At 49.1% G+C, this 20,645-nt stretch overlaps 1 protein-coding gene across 2 annotated transcripts in view; it reads left to right on the top strand.

Annotated features, from left to right (window-relative positions):
* Window positions 1-20,645, top strand: part of LOC119089735 (histidine decarboxylase) — a 55,131-nt gene that overhangs the window by 3,723 nt on the left and 30,763 nt on the right. For both annotated transcript variants that reach the window (XM_037212550.1, XM_037212549.1), the window contains exons 2-5: window positions 14,799-14,866; window positions 16,119-16,291; window positions 18,321-18,414; window positions 19,021-19,040. In XM_037212550.1, coding sequence (XP_037068445.1) covers window positions 14,839-14,866; window positions 16,119-16,291; window positions 18,321-18,414; window positions 19,021-19,040 — 315 coding nt within the window. In that variant the 5' untranslated portion in view covers window positions 14,799-14,838. The remainder of the gene's footprint in view (window positions 1-14,798; window positions 14,867-16,118; window positions 16,292-18,320; window positions 18,415-19,020; window positions 19,041-20,645) is intronic.

Here is a 20,645-nt window from a genome sequence, read left to right as displayed (position 1 = left end):
CCTTCCGGTGCTGTTCACAAGCCTGCCCTTCTTAAGCCACCTAGTTTCTGGGCTACATAACCCTCGAAAATGGGGAACATATATCAGGGAGAGTATTGCATTCACCGGGACATTCGTGACGCCATAATAACGTCATTCCAATCCTGTCATTCCCCAGGCCACGCGGCCATCAAGTCTAAGAAAAACAGCATTGTCGAGGCGTCCATATCTGGTGTTTGTGAGCTCAGCTTTCAGGTATAACGGCCGTCAATTGGCTCTCAATCGGTGTTTTGCAAGGTACGATGAAGTAATCAACTCGTGACGCACTGAGGAGAATGCTTACCAAGCAGAGAATTAGGCTGTTTAGAGCAGTCCTTTCCACTTAAAAAGCATACCAATAGTGAGATTGTTTCATCAAATCTGATGCTTGATGCACTATTTTCAAATGTGAAACATTCCTTTTAAACAAGCTACTTCGAATAACTGACGTTACGGACTGCCTTAGCACAGGATTTACAAATAACAAACATAGGACAAGTAATTGTCGAGGACTCTCTCCGACAGGTTAAAGGTCCGGCCCTCACACCAGTTTAGAAGGATCAGGCTGAGGTGTGTCTCTTTGTACTCGGTCATGAGTGGGGGGGGGGGGGGGCAATAGTGACTTAAGCCCACCAACGCTCATCTGAGGCCCCACTTCATACAAACAAAGAGGGAATACTGGGCCAACGCAATGCAGCACGCGACTGAACTGCTCTAACCCTAGTGACCTAATATATATTACCTAAAGCATCACTATCAATATCACCATCATATATCCTTATCATCGCCATCACATCAGCTTCACATGAAAATAATTTATCAACATCAAAACAAAGTCGGTACGGATGAACTATCATGTTTTTTATTTTGACTTTAGGACGCATATCAGAGTGGCGGAAAACAGGGGAGAAATGAGGATTTGTTTTTTTTATTTTATAATTTATCAACATCAAAACAAAGTCGGTACGGATGAACTATCATGTTTTTGATTTTGACCTTAGGACGCATATCAGAGTGGCGGAAAACAGGGGAGAAATGAGGATTTGGGGGTGGTTCAGACCGACCTTATTGGCTGAGCCCCCATTCGCGGGATTGTCGCAACGCCTTGTGTTCGTTACCACTAATGCCTCATAACACCTAATGTTCGAAAGACCCATTGTATCATAACCACTGACGTGTCATAACCTCCAATCCATCATAATACGCAAGGTATCATAAAGCCTGAAGCTCGTAACTTCTAACGCATCACAAAGCCTGATGTTCGTAGCCTCTAACATATCATAACCTCTTATGCATTACCACACCTAATGCATCGTAAGACCTACAATATCAAATCACCTAATGTTGAACAACTCCTAATGCATCACAACACCCAACGCATCATAACACCAGTGTATAACAGCCCCCAACGTAGACCTAATATCACCTGACGACACAGACGAGGGCTGGCGATTTTCGACCTTATCCGCCGGCAGGCCGCCTGATCGGCGGTGCCGTGGCAAGCTGCACCCGAGCAGGGACGGAATGTCGTGAATGGAGAGACGCTGCGCGGAGCAAGCGACGTCACCCATGTAACAATCTCAGTACGGGTGAGAATGGTATATGCCCTCCTGCAATAGCCGGCATCCTATCATCCTCTAAAGCGCGGTTCCGAGGAACAGGGACTCACCCGGCCCAGGATTACCCCATGTCGAGTAACGCACCACCCTGTAGGTTACCTACGAGACTAACCGACCAGGTATATACGCGGTAGGTTTAAATGTCGGTAAAATACCGGACCTTCACCGACCGTCTCATCGCTTTCGGGTCTGAAGCCAGACAGTATGAGACCGCAACTTCCGCCTGATTGCTCCAAGTCCAGTAATGGATCTCCCTGCAAGCTAGATGCAAGACCGACCAAAGCGACAGAAACATGGCGCATGTGCACGGCTGTGAGATATGGAGACATGTACCGACTTCTCCATCGCTTTGGCGATTGAACGTGCCGTTGTGCGAGTGGTCTGGGCTGCTGGCGGCCGCCCGTTCGATAACTGCCCAAGGTCAACAACGGGCTTCTCGGCGAGTTATGTGCAGGACTGACCAAACTGGCCCAAACACGGCACGTGTGTGTGCAAATGTCACAGCTGCACCGACCGTCTCATCGCTTTCGGGTTCGAAATCACGCGTGATGAGACTGCGACTTCTGCAAGATTGCTCCAAGGCCCACAATGGATCTCTCTGCAGGCTGGGTGCAAGACCGGCCAAAGCGACACAAACGTGGCCCGTGTACATGTCTGTGAAATATGACGGCATGTGTCGACCATTCTGTCGCTTTTGGAATTTAAATTGTTAAGTTTCCGTCTTTAAAGTGTTCTCATTGTCAGGCAGGCGTTTGGTCGAAAATTGTCTCAAATACGAGAGCGGATCTACGCGCAGGTTAGGTACAAGACCGCCCAAACTGGTACAAACATGGCACTTGTGCATGCATGGGACAACAAAAGAGCTGTGGCGACTGCTTCATTGCTTTCCTCCCTGTGGACCAGGTGCAAGACGGGCCAAATCGGAACAAACGTGGCACGTGTGCGCGTATGTGGAATATGAATATATATATATGTATATATATATATATATATATATATATATACCGACCGTTATGTCGCTTCCTGGAACGAAATGGCCAAGCTTCCATGAAAAGATAACATCCATTGGCTCTGAATGACTGGCGGTCGTCCCCCATGTGCACTAACGCACCTCAATGTGGATTAGCTGCGATACTACACAATCATTTCGAAACGCGACAGGTGCAAATGCATGAAATCTGCCAAGGTCATACCGGCTTTCTCATGGCTTTCTGGTCCGAATTTCCACCTTGTGAGACCGCGACTTCTGCTTGACTGCCCACAGTTCAATAACGGTTCTTTCTCGCACCTCTCGGACTTAACGGACGTAATTTGTTCTGTCATGCTAGATTCAAGGGCGACCAAAAGAACAAAAATATAGGACATGTGCGAGCATATGAAATATAAAAACATGTGCGGACCATTTTATCGCTTTGGTGATTCAAAACACAATTGCACAAGATATTCACACACACACACACACCACACACACACACACACACCCACACACACACACACACACACACACACACACACACACACACACACACACACACACACACACACACACACACACACACACACACACACACACACACACACACACACACACACACACACACACACACACACACACACACACACACACACACACACACACACACACACACACACACACACACACACACACACACACACACACACACACACACACACACACACACACACACCACACACACACACACACACACACACACACACACACACACACACACACACGCGTGAATATACCAGAACTGCACCGACCGCCTCGTCGCTTTCCAGGCCAAAATTACGCTTTTAAGATACAAGCGTCGACTTCATTGCTCCAAGTCTAGTAACAGACGTCCCTGCTAGCCAGATGCAAGACCACCCAAGTTTGCACATATGTGGCGTGTTTCCACTTGTGTGAAAATTTTAGACATTTACTGGCCGTTCTATTATTTTCAGGGCTGAAATTGTCCAACAACTCGCCCCTACAAAGTGAAACGCTATCTGTGGACAACTCTGCCAGGGCGTGATATCCTAGCTCAGAAATAATGCTACTGTATGATATATATATATATATATATATATATATATATATATATATATATATATATATATATATCAAGGAAAACAAACATCAAAGCAAGAAGGTCTTCGCGGGCTCATATCACGCCCCCCCCCCCAAAAAAAAGCTGCTGAAGCTTCCACTATAATGATTCTGATTTGAAGCGAATTGTCCGGGAGAGAGTGTAAGCCGAAGGGCAGCGGGATTTGCACAGACCGAATTGTGAAAAGCCGTACTTATAGCAAGTGAAACCACGCGCAAGTAACAGTTGGAGAACCTCTAGGACCAGAGCGATAGAGCTTACGCTCAGTGGGATGACAGATCTGCATCCTACTGAACCTTAACTAGGTCCCTTGTTACAATCGTTTCTATGCGGTTCCCTTGCACCGCCCGTCTCCAAGGAGCATGCCCACATCCTCCCAGTCAGTTGCTCTGCGGCTGACTCCAGGTAATCGCTCAGCTCCTGGTATGACTTGTTGCCATCAAGAAGAAATCTGCTGCAGCGCGGTGATAATAAGCCGGTATGCCTTTAGGGTGCTGGTCCAGGTCTTTCTGTGTGCCACGATGATGATGCCGCCACGAAAGGCTGCGCTCATGCCGCGCCCACTACAAATCCTCTCAGCAGTGTCCCTACACAGCCAGGTGCACTCGTGGGGGCATGCACCACGCCCGGGTGAAGGATGAGGTTGATCCGACTCTGAGATTCGTTGGATTAGACCAGGCGCGCAGTCTGATACAAGTGGGAGTTAACTGTGAGATGTGTGTACTGCATCCTGAAAGCAGTGAACGTCCTTTCGAGCCACACAAGCATAGACAGAATGGTGTCTAAGTGTCCGGCAGTGAGTAGACCATCGGCTGGAGCACCACTAGCACCTTAGTCCCAGTTAGGGCCTACATGGGTCGCATCGGGGGCAGCCGGGCAGGGGGGGGGGGACATGGGCCGCAAGTGAGCCATTATCTGGGCTTCAGCTGGGCCCCATATGGGACCCAGCTTGCTTCTCTCGTTTCTGAAGTCTTCAAGTTGCGTTGCTGATTCATCTCTTCTCTCATCTCTTCGCGTTATCTCTCCTTGCAAACAAGGGCACGTATAGAAAAGTTCATATGACGATAGTTTGCAAGCTACAAGTTTGCATGTCTAAATTCATCCGGGTGAGCCCCGCAGGGTATCAGTTTCGCAAGGCCAAAAGTTCCTTAAGTAAAAAGTTTGCTCGATTAAATAGTCGTCTGAAAAAGTTAATGACGAGACTGCTCGCGTCGTTAAAGTCTACGTGGATAAATTCGCATCCAGTGGTTCACCAATATTAAAAATTGTTTCAGAAAATAGCCTTTGCGAACGTTCTTAACGCAAATGCATGATGCAGACACACGGATATTCGTCCCGACATTTTTGTCATGGACGAAGTAAGTTTCACATCAGTGCTCCCAAACAAAAAAATAGAATTCCGATGTATGACGCGTGTACATCCACATTCAGCTGCAAACGGTCGTCAGAAATGCAGTGCGTTCAATGAAAGTACATGCACCATCAGGGACAATGGAAAGTTACATTTCAACTCACGTCCTTACTTGCTATGGTTACATGTCAGATGCCACGTATCCTGCTAACACCATAAGATGTACGTCATTTGAACTTTCATGAACCCGTGACATTGTCACACCAAAAGGTAAAAGGCCCAGCTCAAAACGCAACCTAACATGACTAATGGGTTAAAACACGTGCAAATCTGCTATATATTTCAAAAATAAACAACACTCAAACAATGAATGCCAATTGTTTTGCAACAATTAAGGAAGGTTAAAGGGGCGCCGTTTCATTTTGAACCTTACGATACTAAGTCCATACTCTAAACATCATACTCGGACCTCAAGCGGCTGTCATCTGCTCGTTTGTCAAAAAAAGGCGACAGGCTTAGAACCAGGCGAGCACAAGTGTTTATGGCACCACGAAAAACAAACTCAGTGAAATGAATGATAATGGCAATGGCAATAATGGATAATGGATAACGGCAATGAAAGATACCTTGGACGATTGGACGTTCTCTCATGGCGACAGGAGAAGGGAGGAAGTCAGCCTTTGTCGCCTCCGTATCGGCCATGCGTACGGAACTCACAGATTTCTTCTGCTAGGGCAAACGCCAACTTGTCCTCTGTGTAATAACCCTCTCACAGTCACTCATGTTCTGGTGCAGTGCCGCCACCTCGAAGTTGGGCGTCATAAGTTACTTTGGCTCTTACGCGCCGCGAACACTCCGCACTCCGCACTCCCTCATTTGGGAGAAACCGGTGCATGATGCGAGGATTCTTTTATATTTTATGAATCATACTGATCTTAAAATAATCTACTCGCCTGTCTTATGTTCTGTGGCGGTGTATGACTTCAGCTTTGGCACGCCTAATTCAGGCCTGATGACTCAGGGCACGTAGAGCGCTGTCCACGCATGCGTCTGATAAGTGAAGACAGCGAAAACAAGCTTGTGGGCGCTAGATGGCGGATGCAGTCGACGGGCTCCTGACATCCCAAACACTATCACTGTTGCTTCGTTTACATGCCACCATCCTAAGGACTTAAATTATCCCTGTTGTTCATTACACACGCGTAGCCTGACATGGCTCGAGACTAGCCTCTGACATGGCCCGAGACTAGCCTCTGACATGGCCCGAGACTAGCCTAGCGTTTCAAAGTGGGTGAAATGGTCAGTTTTTACATTCCGTTGCATGCAGCATACTTGCGTGCTAGATGAAAACTAAAATCGCATTGTGTCGTATGGAGTTATGAAAGGTCAGTGAGCCGGCTTGATCTTCGGAATCGAGTGGTCGGCAGATCATCTGTTTGGGCCACTTTTTGACTGAAGCTGAGCCCAAGCCGGTGTGAAATTACCAAGTCCGTGCATTGCACGCCACAAACAGCATGGAAAACAGCCGATGCCCCCTCAAAGACTTTGAGAACTGCATTTTACCTGCGTGACCTGACGTGACACGCTGTTTGAATTGGTCTCAAAATAGGAGGAATTAAGTTTTTAATCATATTTTTCTGGTCGCGGCGTGTTACCACCCACTATTTTTCCGCTGGATCGATGAAAAACTGGTGAACGGGAGGGAAAGGCGATTTGGACCCCAGCAGAGCTAGTGTTTAACTTAAACGAGTGGTATGTAGCGGGCATGCTTTGTTTAAATCGCCTTCACCTTTTAAATCCAGCTGCTGCCTCACAATTCTCATGGATAGCCACGCCACGCCGAGCCACATCGGCGCCGCCATAACCCGGCGTTGATCTCGACGCCATCAACAGCGGCGGCGCCGCTGCCCAGCGCGCGGTGCCTGTTGCAGCGGTGATCGGCTCAGCCGTGCGCGCCGCTTCGAGGCGTCCGTAATGGGCTCCATGTATCCATCAGAGCGGGTAATTGTTCCTTCGCCGCCAGTTGGCCGGAGGCGGATCCATCAGGCGGTATCGGGGGCGTCTATTGGGGCGGCGCGGCCGCCGTCCCCCGGGCGGCACCTCTGGACCGCCGGCGCCCGCTATCTCCCTCTGTTGACAGGCCAGCGCCTCTCCCAGGGCACCGCGGCCGGCGCCGGCGGCCTCCTGTGGCACCGCCGCGGGCGCTGCGCCACTGGCCATTGTTCACACCGCGGTGGGCCCACTGACGGAGCAGCGGCCGGGTCCCACCACCGCATGCCCTGCGAAATGCGTTACTGAAGCATGTGCTGGCCGTGCTACACCAACAGCGTAAATACAGCCTTGGAATGTTTGGCCAACAACTCTTATGTTAAACTTCAGAGTGTCTAGTAGCTCTGGCAAGCGAAAGCAGCCCATACAAGAAGGCATGTGGGTCATCACTTTAACATGCGGTGCCGTCCTTCTAAATAAAGCAGGCTGCACGGTACCAGCGCCACCGAGCTCTGAAGTTTCCATTAAAGGGAGTTTGCCACCTTTTGGTACTTCCCACTTTTTGTTAGACCAGACGCGTACAATTTGATCGGTATTACCATGTTTCTTGAAATGCCTCTAAAGCATTTTATTTGCTTTGCTTACGAAAGCTTTAAACAGTCTGTTTGAAAGGAAACAAATGTTAACTTAAGGTGATTATTCCGCAACTGCGACGTAATGTTACGCCATGGCTTTGAGTTCTCTCCCATGACGTTTACCACAGCAGCTCTTTTCGAAGCGCAATTTGACTTTGAGAAACGGGGTATTACAGGGCCTTTAATGACACACTGGCTCAACCTTCAACCAGTGCACTTCTCGGTAACTGGTCCTTGCCCGCCGCTGTTCCCATCACAAACGTATAGTTGTACTGACATTCATACCAGTAAAGGTGCCATTTTTAGGTCCACAGGCCTGCAACATACCGATTAAAGCAGCTCAAAAGTGACGCCTCTAACCCGTGACAGCTGGCACGGTCCTCAGCAGATTCTGCCGGCGTCATGACGACGGTGGTCGCATCCAAGGTCTTGGAACTACGTCGCAGCTGCAGTTGCCGCGGACTCGGGACACACTGTAGGGCTAACGAGAAGGAAGAGACGTTTTGCTTTTACAGAGCGTTGGCAGTGTAACATGGCGTCGAAAATAATTATAATTCATGTCCTTGTTTTGCACTGATGGTGCTGCAGTAGCTCTTCCTAGTGCTATTGAACGTAAATGACAATATTTAAACCATTGGACGTAAATGGTCCTAAGGGTTTACCAGATCACCAGTTTTTGAAATATACCTTGAAAGTAGGGCACTCCAAACTCGCGACTCTGACCCGGCTCTCCAGCTGACAGCTCCCCAATGGATGCATCAGCATGGGCAGGCTGAGTTTGGTGGGCTGAATGAAGATGATTTAGTATACACTGGAGTATTCTCGACAAAAAATACCATGACATTATTTTGGCCTTGTTTATTGTTCTTTTGTGCTCATGAGACTGAAGTCAGTATGTTTTGTGTATGGTGAATATGGTGAATCGGCTCAGAGAAGGGAGAACATTAATGTTGATCAGAGGTGGGCAGGTTTTATCATTGCTCAGCCGAGTACACTCGAGGTGCGTAACATGCTCTTGCAGACTGGTTCGCATTTAGCATATCGCTGAAAAGTAGCAGTCATTTGAGGTAAAACCTTGATTACACCTCGATAATGACGCAACATAGAAATGTTCTAAGGTTTTTGGAAGAGTATCGTTAGGAACGACCCATGATGAGTTGGCAGCCTCGGATATCAAACGACTCAAGTGTTTTGGGGGACACGTCCAGGAAACCTATGCTCCCCAGGCATACACCCAGGAGGCGTACGTCCACTGGACCTACACTCACGAAGCCTACACCCAGGAGACCTACGCTCACTGGATCTACGCCCTGGAGGCCTACACTCACGAGACTTATGCTCATGAGACCTAGGCCCACGAGGCCTGCGCCCAGGAGGCCTACGTCCACTGGACCTACTGTCACGAGACCTACACCCAGGAGGCCTACGCCCATTGGACCTACACCCAAGAGACCTACACTCACGGGACCTACGCCCAGGAGAACTATGCTCACGAGACCTATGCCCAGGAGACCTATACTCACTGCACCTACGCGCACGAGGCCTACGATGACATTCCCAAATTATCAGGTCACTGTTGGCCGGTCGGCTGCCACCTGTCGTGGGGAGGGCTAACAAATACTGACTATTAAAGGCGCAAAATAGCGATGCCTGCTGCTCCATGGTTCTGTGTCGCATCTCACCACCGTTACGAAAAAAGTGTGTAGAGAGAGAGAGAGAGAGAGAGAGAGAGAGAGAGAGAGAGAGAGAGAGAGAGAGAGAGAGAGAGAGAGAGAGAGAGAGAGAGAGAGAGAGAGATAGAGAGGAGAGAGAGAAGAGAGAGAGAGAGAGAGAGAGAGAGAGAAGAGAGAGGAGAGAGGAGAGAGAGAAGAGAGAGAGAGAGAGAGAGAGAGAGAGAGAGAGAGAGAGAGAGGAGAGAGAGGAGAGAGAGAGAGAGATAGAGAGAGAGAGAGAGAGAGAGAGAGAGAGAGAGAGATAGAGAGAGAGAGAGAGAGAGAGAGAGAGAGAGAGAGAGGAGAGAGAGAGAGAGAGAGAGAGAGAGAGAGAGAGAGAGAGAGAGAGAGGAGGAGAGAGAAGGAGAGAGAGAGAGAGAGAGAAGAGGAGAGAGAGAAGAGAGAGAGAGAGAGAGAGAGAGAGAGAGAGAGAGAGAGAGAGAGAGAGAGAGAGAGAGAGAGAGAGAGAGAATAGAGAGAGAGAGAGAGAGAGAGAGAGAGAGAGAGAGGAGAGAGAGAGAGAGAGAGAGAGAGAGAGAGAGAGAGAGAGAGAGAGAGAGAGAGAGAGAGAGAGAGAGAGAGAGAGAGAGAGAGAGAGAGAGAGAGAGAGAGAGAGAAGAGAGAGAGAGGAGAGAGAGAGAGAGAGGAGAGAGAGAGAGAAGAGAGAGAGAGAGAGAGAGAGAGAGAGGAGGAGAGAGAGAGAGAGAGAGAGAGAGAGAGAGAGAGAGAGAGAGAAGGGAAGAAAGGACGAGAGAGAGACCACATTTATAGAATTTGTACGGAAGCGTTATATCAATGGACATTGGTGATAAGTCCATGTAGGCAGACCCAAGCATCCGAATAATCGCCATGCGTGTGCGATTTTCCCATACTGTCCACTGACAGGTATGGCCGGGAGGCGCTGCAATGGCGCACTCGTCGCAAGGTTGTGCAACGTTTTTATAACGTGCTCACAAGTTTCGAACTAGGTTTTGTGTTTTGAAACGCTTGAAAGAAACCTGTCTTGTGACACGAATTCAAGTTCTGTCTTTTGCGATTAGTGAGCCATTGCTTTTAAGCGGTCTCAGCGCATTAATCCGTCATATATATATATATATATATATATATATATATATATATATATATATATATATATATGTATATTTATATATATATATACATATATATATATATATATATATATATATATATATATGTAATTTATCTTGGTAATCACTGTTTTCACGACGGATTAATGCGCTGAGACCGCCAAAAGCAATGGCTCACTATGCTGACAACGCGATGAAAAACTAAAATAAATTCAGCGCATGACGCCTAAACCAAGCAGCCTTTGAATGGTCTGTGGACCGGTGGTGCGGCTTTGTCGCAGACCAGACCAGGCCAGAGGCCTCGGCGGGGTGTCTGGTGAGATGTCAATGACGGCGGATGAGATGAACACTTCCTGGAGTACCCCTTCCAATTCGTCCGAAGACTGCGGAAACCTGCCCTCCTATCGGCGGCTATAATCTAATCGCCTATAATCTAGCGGCGCCAAATGACTGCCGTGGAAAAATCTGCTGACGCTATTTATTTAGTGATGGTTCGCCGAGCTCTTTATAAGCCGATAGGATTTAGAGGCTTTGTCGATTTGCACGTGTTCTACAGAAATATTGACGACACCGTGGACGTAGATTGTGGAGGGAAATGGGGTCACTTTGTATCGAAATGGCCGACCCATGTTCGTGTGGGATGTCTTACCCTTAGTCAGAACCGATGAGTGAAAAAAATTAGGCAACATAGCTTTGAACATGCGCGCTCGCAAGCCGTAGAAACAAATAATCGACATCCAGTGTTGCAGTCTCCGTCAGCCACGAGGGGTTTGCCTTGCTGCGAACAATGGGCGGTGGCCATTGGAGGAACGGAAATAATGGTCTGCATGAAACATGCATTTTTTGAATGCTTTTAGACGTCACTTCCTACGCTTAGAACGCAGTCCGAGGCTTACATTTTATCTGACATATATATATATATATATATAATTTATCTTGGTTATCACTGTTTTCACGACGGATCAATGCGCTGAGACCGCTAGAAGCAAAAAGAGTTTAGACGGCTTTAACATTGGCAATGAAATGGCTCTTTCACGCAATGCCATTGACATTCGATAGCTCAACTGCAATAATCAAACTCAGAGTTTGGTTCTAACAACGAACTCTAATTTGTGTTATTATTCATCATTATTATTGTTATCATTGTTTATATGATGTATATTCTATTATTGTATTATTTTTATTGTTATTCAACTAATTTTAACAACATCTGTTTCTTTGGTTCCTACCTTAGTTGCCTCTGTGTTCATCCCACTTGCGCGCGTGCTTTGGCCTTTTCTCGTGGTGTTTTTATTCATCATTTGCAAAAATATTCTAAGTTATTCGATTCTCAGCCTCATTTCCATCATAATTAATCGCTGCCCAAACTTCTGCATCACAAAAAACAGTTGTTGTCCGAAACTTTCGATTTACGCTTTAACCTGGTTGAAAGCCAACTGCTGTCCGTTGATGCCGCGATTGGTGCTGACGTACTCCAAACACGAATAACTCGGAAGGCCATATTTCACTGCCCTATGATGTTTCAAACACATGCATATTGGTACAAAACATGCATACCTTGCATTTGCTAGATCTACACAATTTTTCAACTGGCCGTTTTTACAAACTATCAGTCCGCGCATAAGTCTACAATGCTTACCATGTTCAAAAATGAAGCAGCTCCGCTCATCGTCCCAGTCATGCCCGCCCCAGAGCGTCGGCACAATGCGCCTGCCCGCTCGTATCCCAGGGCTATTTAGTACCGGGTGCATGCGTTGTAACCACATGACCTCGCCGCTAGCCGGGAGGGTCGTATTGGTAGAGATGATGCCAAGACGCGGTTAGCCTGCGCCGAGACGGGGTGTCCGAAACGGCATTGTATCGATATTGCAGACGTCCTAAAAATTCATTCATTAGATGACACATTTAACTGACGCTCTTATCTGTGCATTTCTAATGCATGTGAAATGAAAGTACTATTTGCGGTTAAAGCGCGCTGGAGGCCAAAATATGCCTGTGCCTAGTCATAACCATTTTAAATGCAGTCCCTACTTTACGAACCTTTGAACGTTTTAGGACATCAAATCGTACATCAAGAAGGTAGTGCGGGCGTATATTTCACCTATACGATTTTCAGATTTAAAGAACGAATTGACCTTAACAACACCGCCAAGTGGTGCTGGAATCTGGTGGTGGATCAGAATGAGTAAAGGAAGAATCTATATTTTTCGTGCTGCCGTAACTATTTACCTGTAGCGAGGAGAACCCCAAAGTTGTAAAAACACACCCAGTCCCATCTTTAAACAGTACGAATTAATTTTGAAAGACATTCCGAAGAGTGTCCCACGACGGTCGCTCGCGCACGCACGGCACCCGTTGCCAGATGCTACTTGCAGTGGTCAACTCCATTTGCTTGTATGGAAACTGCAACCCCAGCCATCGTTTTCCTTGCTCCCGATGCTGTATGCGCACAAGCCAAGCCTTTGGATGTGATTTGCTTCACTAGTCGATGCCGCAAAACAGCGAAAATTCTCAGACATGAAATGACCTAGTTCATTTGTCAGCTTATTTCGACCTATTCATTTCAACACGAATGAGACCCGTTGCTTTTTTCGGTTAAAGATTCCCATTGAGTAGAACACTAGGGGCACTTTAGGGGCACTGTTCCCGGTAAGGGCTAAATGACCATTACGTCCAACCCCGGGTTGTCTTCCGACCATCATTCTGGTCCCACGGGGGCGGGATCCCAAGGTCAATGCGAAGACCCTCGGAGGGATACGTCAGATCACATTAGCCCCCTCCCTGACGTGGGAGGCCTTTTGACCCGCACGGTTGGCACCGGGTCGACGAAGGAACTCTCGTTATGCAACAAGACTCCTGATCGCCATAGGTGGTCCAATATTTGGCACATAGACTTCAGTTCGGCTTAACGGGCCGATGTTGGAATTGGGTAGGAAGGGCCGCCGTTCCGTGCTGCGGGATCCTGATTGGTACAGGACCCTGCCATTATCTGAATGTAAACACTCATCATAAGTTTTCATGTTTTTCCCCATTGTCAGAAGACCCCGACCACGCAAGGGCTCTCTGGCATTCGGGGCTCAGACCACGTCCCTGTTCAGCAAAGTTCCCTGGCCAACTTGAGGCCCCTTGTTGACACAGGATAACTTGTTAGACACTGCGGTCCCCTGACCAATCTTGGGGCCCCGTATTGTCGCAGGGGAACCGATCAATGTAAATCACGGGGCCGGCCTTTTCCCTCCTTGGGAAATGCGCCCACAGAGCTCAGACCGACATGCAGCGCATTGCTCGATGTTGGTGATCTCTGGCCGAAAAAGAGAAACGCATTTTTCAGGAGCCCCCAACCGGGACAAAAGGCCCTCTGACTGACATTCGAGATCACGACCCTGCGGTAGGGGGTGGAGGACGTCCTTAATGTGACCTACGGTCGGTTGTTCGAACCCTTCAGCCTTCCAATCGGGCCCTATATTTTTGGTCTCGAGAGACCCTCCGGCCTCTCACAGCTCCCCCTCATCACGCTTTCTGACCTTCTGGGGTCCACTTACCACCACATGACTCCTGTTAGGTACTGTGGCCCCTGACCAACACGGGAGTCCCTCATTGCGTCAGGGACCCCAAACATTGCAAATTGCGGGCACCGGCCTCGTTCCTGCTTAGCAAGAGGGACGTAAGGACTATACGGACACCAAGCCGACCGTTTAGCTTCGTGTCAAGGCCCTTTATAATGGGAGTAGGGAGCTCTAATAAGAGGGCCCCAATGGAAGCCCTCTGGCTGATATTTCAGGTTACGGTACTACGGGTGGGGTGGGGGTGGGGGGACGCGCGGGCCCGAGTCCAATCGAGGCCTTTATCTTTCATCCCGAGGCGTTCTTCGGCCCCTCTTTTGACCTTTTCCAACAAGGCCCAAGGGGTTCCTAGCCGACACATGACCCCATGTAAGGCACTGTAGGCCCCTGACCGACACAGGGCCCCGGCCACTGTTTCAGGGACCTAGACCAAGGCAAATTTTGGCTCTGACTGCTCCTGCTTAGGAAATGGACACCGTTGTCTCGGGGGGGGGGACCTCAAACCGTTTAAGAGACTCTCTGACTGATATTCCAGGTCACGACCCTTTGCTTCGGCCCGAAGGACCCCTTGGAATCTAAAGGTTGGGGGGGGGGGGGGGGGGAACGGGCACCCTGTGCCACCTGTCCACACCACTGCTTACAATGATATCATGTAATAAGAGCAATAAGAAATGCAATGGTAATCACAGTATGTCTGTTGCGTTTACAGACACTCAAGCATCCGCCACAACAACTCTACTGAAGAGAAAATGGACTACGCGGAATACAGAACTAAAGGTGGGTACCGTTTGAGGTGACTAAAGAAACAGGAATAACATGCATGGGCCCAAACGTGAACCCTGAGTTGACGGCAAGTCAATTTTTTGACGCTTTTGCTTCCAAAAAAAGCTTTCAGCGCGGATGACGCAAATTGACGGCAAGACAGATTTGTTTCGGAGGAAGGGCGCATACTTTTCTTAGTTTCAACTTTTTAAGCAGCTCTTGTGTTGCCGGAGACCCCATTGGGAAAGGAAAAATGGGAACGGGGCAATGCACCGAATATACGCAAAACACCAGCCATGCAATAAATGCTACGTGGAGAAAAATCGACATGCGCTGTACCACCAGAAGTGGTGAAGTCGGTTATGGCTCTGGCTTCCAGCGTGGATGATCCGCGGTAAGCATTTCTTTGGTAGGTGGAAACGTGTAGTACCCTTTAAGGACAACCTCTGGCTGTTAGTTGCCACACGCTGGAAACATGTTTTTTTAGACGGGTCGAGCTTTCAAGATCGTGAGCGCGGGTCTCCTTTCACTGAGTCTTCGCCAGATAAGCTGGCAGTCTCATTCCTGCTGAGTATGCTATGCAAGCGATTCTGTCTGGAGCACTGTGATGTACAGTCACTGGACAAGTTTTCAGAGGTGCAGACATATCGGGCTTTAAGCTCTGTTCGCCGGCTCTCAGTATGCTTCCTTACTCGTGACGGTCATTCACATGCGCTGTACCACAGGCACTGAGCTGCTACTTTGTTTTATACAACCTTCGAGTTGCACTATAGTGTTCTATGCCCACTACGCGAATTGTTGCAAACATTAGAGAATGTTTTGGAAAGTCATGTTCCGTCATGAATGTATTAAGTTTGAAAATTTCTGCTGGGTGCTATGGGTCATATCAGGTTGTTCCCAAGCGTAGGTGCATATTGGCACGAATAAGGCGTCATAAAAGCACAGATTGATAGCTTTCATATCACAAAGTTAAAACTCTTTACATTTACATTTTTCAGTGTATTAGTCAAGCGTAGACGTTTCAAGTGATTCAGGTACATCAAAATTTGAGGTAGATTTTCCACATGGTGTTCATAGTGCCATGCCAAAACGCAGACACATTTGGGGCTGGACCTCAGAGGCCTGGTAGTCTCCCATCAAACAGAGATAGAATTCCCCCCTCGATATGAGATGTCCACACGTTATTCGACAGTGAGGTGCGCAACCTTTCTCCGCATTCCGTTACTGAGCCCGCAGCGAGCCGGTTTTACCCGCGTCGGCCTCTCAGGGAAGGAGATGGTGGACTACATCGCCGACTACCTGGAGGGCATCCGGGACCGTCGCGTGTTCCCGGACGTCAAGCCCGGCTACATGTGCGACCTCGTGCCGCCGCAGGCACCCAATCGGGGCGAGCCCTGGGCTGACGTCATGGCCGACGTTGAGCGCGTCATCATGCCTGGGGTGAGTTTGATGGCGCCACCACGAGGAGAGTTGGATGGCGTCATCGTGGCTGGGGAGGGGGAGGGCGGGGGGAGTGGAGGGCGATGTCATTCCAGGGGTGAGGTTGGTAACGTGATTTCTGGGGAGAGATGGGAGACGTGTCAGGACAGGATTCATTACGGTGAGGTGCAACTGACATACCCCGGGGAGATTGGGATGCAGTTGTCATGTCAATGCTTATAGGAGTGACGTCATGTCTGGAGTGGGTGGCGCGATGCCAGTGGAGTCGGGACAGTCACGTCAGACCAGTCACACTCGGCGTACACATTGTCCAGCTTCGCGATGTCCGAGTGTATGAGCGCGGATGTTCTGAGTTGACATGTTTCAGCGATGTTGGAGGTGGGTCGGTGACGTCATCGAGTGGAATGCATGGGGATATATTTTACTTTGCTTTGTTCGAGTTAAGGCGCTGCGGCCTAACGAGGCCATTTTACGTATGTGGGGACTCGACGCCGCGTTCCATTAAGCTGCAGCATTTAGGACCGTTTTTCTTTTTTTTTCTATACCGTTACCCAACACCTGGTAATCAGGAGTGTCCTCCCGCTATCCCAGCGACGCAATAAGCCGTACGTTAAACCAGAAAACATAAAATCAAGTCGCGGCACTCCCAGCTAGGAAAACGAAACAAACGTTAAGAGGCAGGCGAAGAGGTGGTGCAGACCCGAAGGAATTGTGTTATGTAATAGGCAACGAAAAATCATACATGAGAAGGCTCAAAGTAATCATTAGCCAAAGTCATCTAATGACAGCCCGCTAGAACCACCCAATAAGCTACAACCACTCATTCACAGTGTTAGTAAGGGTTGTACAGTCACACAAGTCGAAGGGGTAATTACCTGGTCATTTTCGTGCTGGGTTTTGATCTGGATGTCCAGGGAGTCTACCCATCTAACCGTTAACAGTTACCGTTGCGACATGTACGGTCATGTACATGTCATGTACATGAACCGGTAGCCATGCGACATGTACGGTCATGTACCCCGGGAGAATGACGTGGTTCGATGAGAGTCGCTGGAGCACTAGATGACGCACGCCGAAGCCATAAGTACGCTCCCCGCAGAGCGCGGCACTCACCATGAAACCATAACAGTGTCAGGCCGGTCGCTACTAAAGGTAAGCAGCAGTAAGGCGGGCTCAACATCCGTTCTTTCCGTGTCGAAGCATGAATTATGCATGATACTTTGGGACTGCACCATATAAGCTTGTTTTAAATCACCACATTTGTACATACGGAATGTGACTTCGTGGGGCCTACAGGAGAGCTTACGTAGATAAGTTAATGATTGCCCAAGGCGAGCTCTTTCCTGTAAAGTGGTGTGAGAAGTTGGTCCTTGGTGTACCTATCGACAGTTGGTACCTAATTGTAGTTGGTACCTAATTGCAGTGGTCTGCTGATGAGCTTTACTCCTACAAAATTCCTCAAAACGGGGCAAATCGTTTGAATACCACATCACGTCGACACCTAGCGAGTGAAAGCAGCGCCCCTCTTTGGTTTCATGGCCGTTCCAGTAAGCGTCAATGAGGTGCTTGTCAGTGGTTTAAGCCGTGCCACCGAGCACCCGCTTGATTATGAAGATAATCTTGCCATTTTCCAGCGTCAAAGCTTCAAATCAAATAGCCGGCATACTTTAAAGACCACAAGCAGACATTGTACCTAGAGGTTTCTTTTAAATCTGATGACGATTGTGGTGCACCTCCGTTGCGAGTCTGCATATACAGACTATACAACGGCCAAGTCCGTACACTCGTCCGATACATACAGGTGACACACTGCCAGAACCTCTACATGCCCATTCGGCCTGTGCGTGCAGCAGAGTCCGTACATGCCCACATACCCTCTGTATACAGGTGACCCACTGGCACAGTCCGTACATGTCCACACGTCCTCTGAGTGTGGGTGACCCACTGGCAGAGCCCGTACATGACCACACGCCCTCTGCGTACAGGTGACCCACTGGCCCGTACATAACCACACGTCCCCTCTGAACAGGTGACCCACTGGCAGAGTCCGTACATGCACGCGTACTTCCCGGCACTGACGTCGCCACCGTCCATGCTCGGGGACATGCTCGCGAACGCCATGGGTAAGTGCCCTTCAGCGGCGCGAAGGGCGAGGATCTGCGGCCCGACCCGGCAGGCCTGGCGTCAGCCGCAGTGCCGCTCAGTGGCCCGTCAGTGGCGCGAGGGGCGAGGGCCTGCGGCCCGACCCGTCAGGCCTGGTGCCAGCCATAGTGCTGCTCAGCTGATCGCCTTTGGCAGTGTCGACAGACGTGACAACATCGTGCTGACCGGTTCGTATTGCGTTATGAGTCCGTCGGCGCTGACCGATTCGCATTGCGTTATGAGCCCCCTGGCGAGCGGAGATCTCGAAACGGTCAATTGTTGAGCTCAAATATTCACCAAAGTACGGCGCTTCGCGAACATAAGGCCTGAATCGGCACATGCTGGAATGTGGCGCGACGCCTAGAGTAACGAATACGTGGGAACATGGGTAGGATAGCTTACGCTTTAAGATGTCTTTTTGTGATACTTCATCGAAAAGCACAACGCAGTTGTTTATATACACTTCTTAAGCAGTGTTACTGGTTGGACGCAAGTGTCATTTGCGTGACGCAGCACAGGAAGAGATATGTGTTAGTGCCATCTGTATTAATTTCACGCCACTTATTATCTGTTCTCGGGCTTTTCAGGATGCTTGGGATTTACATGGGTGAGTACCGAATCCTACACTAAAGTGTGCTCTTGGCGGATACCCTTCAAGATGTCTTCAAAGATCCATAACTCAGCGCCCACCTGTGTTACGACGTAAGGATCTTAAGCAACTGCTGCAGCCATTGTTCGAAATAGCTGATGGTTTACCACAAACCAAAAATCGGAGAAAGCAGCGTTGCATGCCTGTGATCATTTGTCACCGGCGTTGGCGTCTGTGCACAGTCGAAGCAGTAGGATGGCTGGGCCAGACGATGCTGTTCGCTTTCTGCAACATCCGCGGAGGCGCGGACGTTGCCGGAATCTTGAGGGCCGCATTCACTAGTCACATTAGCCGGAAAAAGCGACTGGGAACTGTGCATTACCCGCCGGCCTCGACTCTGTCATGATCAAAGTCGTCAAATGTTGCCCCGCACGCACTGAACGTAACCCTCTGAATTCTGCAAAAAGCTTTTAGCCGGCACGTAACGCACATAAAGGAAATCCCATCGCACGGGCTAATAGCGAAGCACAGCCGAACGAAGCCGGGCTGACTGATGGACCAAGTTGCCGCTGGCCGGTCTATAAAGGGAAGCTTTACGTTCGCTTTACCTCATCCCAAGGGATTTCTGAATGGCGTGACCGGCGCCGAAAACGCCGCAGTAAACACGACTGACCGCAATGGCAGTTTATGACTCAATCTCGTGTGTCTCATCGCGTGTTTATCGTCTCGGACGCAAGAGATACAGAGCGATGAGGAGATCGGAGATATCATCGCCGTTGCTTGGTTTGCCGGTGGCGATGTCAGGCAAATAACCCGTTTCGCGTATAATACTAATGCGGGAGAGAGACTTATTAACGAGAAAGTAACAAACGAGCGAGTGATTTATGTCAATTAAAAGGCTTCAGCAGGCGGCAAGATTTGGTCACTTGTGACCAAACGGAAACAAATACAAACAACAAACGTCTACAATATGACTGTCAAAACGCGTCTACGCCATTGTTCTCATCGCCAAGGTTCAGTCGTCTTCACCCAGCTTAACCTTCCGAATGATATTGAAAAGCCATATTCCTACTCGAGTGTCAGCGACGTGTTTACAAGCTCGTGCCTAAGGATTGCGTTTCGTAGCTCATTAGGAGTTGTTCCGAAGGGCTTCCCCACGCAAAGAACATAATTACCACACACTTAATTTGCAAACACGAAGCTGCTGCATGTGGGGACAACCCTAAGTGCCTTATAACAGGCTTATACAACATCACTGCGTCCATGCTTCGGTTCACGATTGGAGCGATTTTATCTGGCTCACATAAGCCGTGATTTGGGTTAGTTGTCAAATTGCTGGTGATCGGACTCCTTGTGTCGCACTGAAAGCGATCTTCTGCGACGACAGAGATCGTCGTCAGTAGTTGCCATGGTAAGTGTCAGCAGATAACCAACGCCCCCGTGCAGGACCACATCAGCGCGCATGCTTGCACCCCAGAACTCGTACTGTCAGCTAGCTGATTGCGGCCGGGACTAGTACTTCTGCGCTGTTGTGCTGATTCAATCGGAGGCATCGGTGGCGACACCTCGGGTGCACCGCCGCGGACTAATGGATAGGGAAACACGTCCCCGAGAGCGGAACGG

This window comes from Pollicipes pollicipes, unplaced genomic scaffold, assembly GCF_011947565.3.
Source record: "Pollicipes pollicipes isolate AB1234 unplaced genomic scaffold, Ppol_2.1 Scaffold_3087;HRSCAF=3621_pilon_pilon_pilon, whole genome shotgun sequence".
Taxonomy (NCBI): domain Eukaryota; kingdom Metazoa; phylum Arthropoda; class Thecostraca; order Pollicipedomorpha; family Pollicipedidae; genus Pollicipes; species Pollicipes pollicipes.
The sequence above is the reverse complement of the archived record's forward strand: the minus strand, read 5'-3'. Positions and strand labels throughout refer to the sequence as shown.